The sequence below is a fragment of the Brassica napus genome, chromosome C2 (genome assembly GCF_020379485.1).
Source record: "Brassica napus cultivar Da-Ae chromosome C2, Da-Ae, whole genome shotgun sequence".
NCBI classification, from domain to species: domain Eukaryota; kingdom Viridiplantae; phylum Streptophyta; class Magnoliopsida; order Brassicales; family Brassicaceae; genus Brassica; species Brassica napus.
The window spans coordinates 51,701,061-51,707,060 of NC_063445.1; the positions used below are offsets into that span (position 1 = coordinate 51,701,061).

The 6,000-nt window shown below is 41.8% G+C and overlaps 1 protein-coding gene across 1 annotated transcript; it reads right to left on the bottom strand.

Moving 5' to 3' along the window:
• Positions 1-3,363: 3,363 nt before the first annotated feature.
• Positions 3,364-3,909, bottom strand: LOC125582474. The gene has a single exon (XM_048749214.1). It carries the CDS (start codon positions 3,907-3,909, stop codon positions 3,364-3,366), a length of 546 nt encoding a protein of 181 aa, XP_048605171.1.
• Between the last annotated feature and the right edge of the window lie 2,091 nt (positions 3,910-6,000).

Consider the following 6,000-nt stretch of genomic DNA (forward strand, 5'->3'; position numbering starts at 1 on the left):
AATTCGTGATAGACAAATGCATCAACAACTGAAAGATGATTTTTTTGAACATATATGACGTAAATTTGGACGTGATGAAGACAACAACTGAGCTCGGATGCTTCTTTCAAATTATTCTCGTTTATTTTACTAATCTTAGTTTTTATGTTTTTATTTTAAAATCAATGTTTAAAATCTTATCTTTTACTGTGTTTTAAGGAAAAGTTTAAGTTTAATAAGAAAAATCAAAAACAATTTGGTAATTTTTTAAAAAAAAATTAAGAACCCTTAATTAAGAGACTTGCATTGGAGTCCGTAAATTTTCGGATCTCTTAATCCAGTGAATTTCTCTTAATTCACTTTTACAATTAAAAAAATATTAAAAAAAAGAGACCCATTTAGGTCTCTAGGTTAATGGTGCTCTAACCTAATCTTTTTTTTTTTTTTTGCCAAAATGTGAATTTTCATATTAAATGAAGCAGAATTGTAAAGATACAATAGGTTTTAATACATACTACAGGTTGCCTTGGCAAAAATAATAAAAACAAGGCTAGTTCTAGGCAAAGATTCCAAATTCATGGAAGATGTTGGTGTTGTTACTCAAAAACGAGCCAATTTTGCATTAGGTCGCTGAATTTACGTTGGTGGCGATGTCCCATAATGATATCTCAGACTTGGCGGTCTATTATCTTGAACACTTCACCTGGAGAGTTGTTTCTGTCGTTGTGTAGTCTTATGTTCCTTTTGATCCAGATGTTGTAAACCGTTGCTTGAGAGGCAAGGCGTTTGAGTAGTCTAGAGGAGTGAGAGTACCTTATATTAAGCCATTCTGAAAACGCTGTCCAAGTGTGAAACGCTAGCTGCCTAATTCCCAATCTACGCAGAACCAAACTCCAGAGTTCCTCCATCCATTTGCATCGCCGGAAAATATGGTCTCTGTTTTCAACAAAATAATTGCACAAGCAGCAGCAAAGAGGAACCTGCAAGCCCCAACTGACCAATCTTTCCCTTGTCGGAAGTCGATCATACTGAGCAACCCAATGAGTAAAAGCTTGTCGCGGAACTGCTCCCCTGAACCAGACTGATGATACCCACTCTTTGACCTCCTCACGCGGACGGAGGACCTCCCAAGTCGCCTTAGTTGAGAAACCTCTGGTTTTGGACCCTTCAATCTCCCAATAGAAAGAGTCTGCGACGCCTGCGGCTTGTGACGGAGTAGGCAATGTGACAGTGGTGAGATGAATTTGAAGCTCCTCTGCAGCTGGTGAGCGTGCTCCTCTCAGGCGCCAACCATCCTCAACGAGAACATCAGAGACAGCTGCATTGATCAGGACAGAGAGCTCAAGCGGTCCTCCGGGACCAAATCTTTTAATCAAAGGCCATAGCGGTGTCCAGTGATCCCACCAGAAGCTGATAGACGAACCACTACCTAGTTCAGCATGCAGGAACAGCGCAGCAAGTGGTCTTAATTGCAAGAGACTGCGCCATGTCCAAGAAGTGGCCTTTGTCTCATCAATCTCCCAAAAGTTTCTACTGCCCATTCTGTTTTCCTTAATCCATTCTGCCCAGAGCGAGTCAGCATTATCAAACAGTCTCCAAATCAGCTTCAGACAAAGAGTTTTGTTCCACAGACCGAAGTCACGAAGACCTAATCCCCCCTCACGTTTCGGTTGGCAGACTGTGGTCCAAGCAATTTTAACGTTTGCATTACCTGTGATTTTTCCACTCCACAGAAACTTTTTGCAGAGAGACTGGATTTGTTTCAGGCACCCTTTTGGTAATAGGAACGCAGAAGTCCAGAAGTTGATGGAACCATAGATGACAGATGATAAGAGTTGTTTCCTACCAGCGAAAGATAGGGCCTTAGTGGTCCAGGCAGTAAAGCATCCCTTCAGTTTATCAAGCAAAGGCCTATAGTCAGTGAGGCGGAGCTTCCTGTGCATTAGCGACAACCCCAGATACCTTATAAGTAATGAACCGAGTGTGAATCCTAGACTTGCCAAGCCGTTAGATTCATTCTGGTTCATACCCACCGTGTAAAGTTTCGTTTTTGATCTGTTCATTGTGAGTCCATACCAGCTTGAGAATGACTCAAATGTTCTTGCGATCGCTTCCAGGGACTGTTTCTCTCCATAAAAAATATCATAATGTCATCCGCGAAATCTAGATGTGTAACACTCGGTGAGGAGGCTTTTGGGTGATAACCGATAGACCCATCACTGAACTTCGCACGCAGCATCTGAGAAAACACTTCAAGAGCTAAGACAAAAAGATATGGTGAGAGGGGGTCACCTTGTCTAAGTCCTTTGGTGCCTTTGAAGTAACCACATAATTCGCCGTTTATAGCAACCGAGAATCTCGTTGTCGTTATACACTGCTCTATTAGTTTCCTGAATCCAGGAGGGAAGTCCATTGCCTCAAGAGTGTTTAGAATGAAGCTCCAATTGAGTGTATCAAAGGCCTTTCGCAGATCAACTTTAAGCATACAACGCTTTGAGATCGCCTTCCAGTTATAACCTTTTACAAGCTCAATGGCGAGAAGAAAATTTTCTACAAGCAAGCGACCTGGTATGAACGCTGGTTGGGCATTTGAAATGAGCCTAGGGAGAACATACTTCAGGCGGTTTGCTAGAAGCTTTGACTCCACTTTGTAGACTGAATTGCAGCAAGCAATGGGCCGGAAGTCGGAGATCTTGCTCGCATTAGTCTTTTTTGGAACTAACGTGAGGATAGTGGAGTTCCATTGCTGCAGTAACTGACCCGTCTGAAGGAACTCACCCACCGCCTTGATCATGTCAGCTCCAACAATATTCCAATGTGATATGAAGAACTCACCAGGATAACCGTCAGGGCCTGGAGCTTTGTTTTTAGGGAGAGACATGAACGCCAACTTGATCTCCTGAGGAGTGTAAGGTGCCTGAAGGAGAGATATTGAGTTTGGATCACATTTGATCCGCATCAAATCTGCAATGTCTTTGGGGATTGAATTCCTCGGTGCGGAGATACCACCAAGCATATCTTGATACTAGTTCACAGCATGAGACTTTATGGCATCAAGATCGTCAATGATAATATCATTTTCATCCATAAAGAAGACAATCTGATTTTGGTCTCTTCTCGACTTGATAACTCTATGGTAGAAGGGCGTATTGGCGTCACCTAGAGATGTCCACTGAATTCGAGATCTTTGTCGCAGAAAAGAATCCTCAGCTTTTGCAAGGGTGGACCATTTAGATGAGCAGCTTTCTCAGCTTCAGCATTAATAGGTGAGGGGCAAGCCAGAGTTTGCTGTTGGCAGTAGAGAAGACTCTCAAACGCTTCAGAGAATCTCTTCTCTAACTCATAATAATTTTCCTTGCTGAAATTCCTAATCATCGATTTCAATTACTTCAACTTCTTTGATACTCGGAGCTGGTGGGAGCCACTAAAAGATAGAGTGTTCCAGCATTCTTTGATTAGCGTATGAAAATCCGGGTGCTGAGCCAGGTGAGCGAAATACTTAAAAGGTCTCTGCTTTGGCTTCAGTTGATCCAAAAAAACACAACAAGGGCTGTGATCCGAGATGCCTGGCTCTCCGAACACTCCAATGCTTTGTGGGAAGGTCTGCAGCCAGGAGTCATTGCCAAGGATCCTGTCAAGCTTCTTTGAGATGTGTCGGTTAGTCCAGGTGAAAGAATTTCCACATGAAGGAATGTCCAAGAGGCCGCTGCGGTGAAGACAATCACTGAAATCTCTCATTCCCCATTTGCTTGTGTATTGATCATATTTTGAGTGCTCCGAGGGTGATATGATTTCATTGAAATCACCCATTACAAGCCAGGGCCTGCCTGAGATCTTGAGGTGACAGGAAGAAGCTTCAATTTCAGTCCAAAGGTTGGGCCTTTCACCCTGATTATTTGTACCATAAGCTACCGAAACAATCATCTTCATTGGATTGTGAGGGAGATTTACTTTGCAGTTGATCAATTATAGTGACTTGAAGAGAACGGTGACGGTGACAGAAGGGTGCCAGACGATCCAGATTCTTCCCATGTCTGAAAACTCATAGTTGTTTTCCCAAAACTATCTCGGGAGCGTGCGAGATACTATAGTCACAGCTTTAGCCGGCTGTACATGCGTCTCTATAAGACCTTCGAATATAGGATTGTTTTTCTTCATCCATTTCCTAAAACCATGCCGCTTTACATTATTGTTAAATCCTCTTATATTCAAGCAAAAAATTTCCATAAAAGAGGTAAAATTTTAGAGGGTTAAAGGGCCTCTAGCCCTAGACTTATCCTTATACTTTGATTGCCGTTTAAACCTTTTTGAGATCACCTCGATGTACTTGTCATGACCGTCATTAGGCTTATCTTCATCTCCAGATCCAGACAAAGAGTCTGGCAGAGAGTCCTCACTGGATGAGGAAGAGAGAGAGTGGTCCAGAGCCCCAAATCCCGAGAGGTCAACACAAATTTCTCCATCCTCTAGTTCAACTCCCGAGCCAGAGAAAAGGTCAGCGGGAAGAGCATTGTTTGTTGAGGTTTTAGAGCATTCACCAATGACCAGTGCTTGATGCCCGAGATTGCTGCTCAAAGGAGGAAAATCTTGATCCACTAAAATATTCTTTTCCTTCAGCATTGTTTCCTGGTTCTGGTTGACAATGGGTTTATAAACCAATTTTTGCTGAGAGATAGGAGGGTGAGACCGTTGTAGAATCTTTTTTTCCTTTTGCTCCATCGTTGTTCATCCTTGGGCAGTTTGCTGTAAGATGCTTAACCGAGTTGCACACCGTGCAAGTTTTTGGAGCGGACTTGCATCTGGAGATTGTGTGACCTATATATCTTCTTGCTGTAAGATGCTCTAACCTAACCATGATTATCCCTAGTTTCTTAACTGGGGTTCTTAGCTTCAGCTAAGAGACGGTTCTTAGGTTTTCTTAGATTTTAACTAAGAAAAACTAAGAACCGTCTCTTAAATAAGAGATATAAGAGCCGTTTCTTAGCCGAAAAGTGTAAAAACAAAAAACAAAAAACAAAAAAATATCAAATTATGAGTTAAGAACCCCGGGGTTAATCATGCTATGGTCCACCCTATAATATCCTTTTATTACAATAATCCACGTGAAATCTCAAGACACGTACATATAGAAAAATTCGAGCAATCTATACAATGTTATGAACTAGATTGTGGATGGCTCATAACCAAGAGATTATGATTTGTAATCTTTCCATTTATCTATAACGGTGTAATCTCCCTATATAAGGAACCTCTATGTTATGAATAAAGATAGACTTTTCCATTACTTTTATAACACGTTATCAGCACGAAACTCTAAATCCCTAAGCTAATACCCAAATCGAAAAACCCTAAAACCCTAACCCTAGCTGGCGATCAGACGAAAACTAAACCCCGATCGCGTCTCTTGTTCCCGCATCTGTTCCAGCTCGCGTCCCCGATCAGCTTCAGCCCAAGGCGTTCATGATCCTAGCTCAGACGTTCGCGACCCGGGAGCAGCTCCAGCACGCGACCTCTTCCTCGTTCGCGACAGCAACAGACAGCTCGCGTCAGACGATCAAGGCGTTCCCGATCAAGCAACAAAGGACGTACGTGACCCGATAGAAGCGACTCGGTCCATTCCAGCTCGCGTCCCGTTCGTGTCCAGCTCGCTGCTCAACTCCTTTGGTGGTCCGATTCAACAATCATCTAAGGTTAAAAGGTAATTCAAAACCTAAGAATCCATAATCGAACATGGATTGATTGATAAAGAATGAAACCCTAAAACCCTAATCTTTATAAATCAAAACCATAGGGTAATAGATCAAAAATACTAATTGAGTAAATCGAAGCTCTAAAAGTTCGATACCCTAAACCCTAAATCATGTTCCTACATGATTAAAACCCCAAATCGGTTTTTACAAGTTAAAATCCGATAAACCCTAACCCTATATCTATAAACCCTAAATAATAAAATTATCAGAATTAATTATACTATAATTATAAAATCACATATTAAAACCCTAATCGAATATTTTGAAATCA

Coding starts and splice junctions, on each gene's coding strand:
- LOC125582474 (XM_048749214.1), bottom strand. CDS start 3,909: ATGAAGATGATTGTTTCGGTAGCTTATGGTACAAATAATCAGGGTGAA.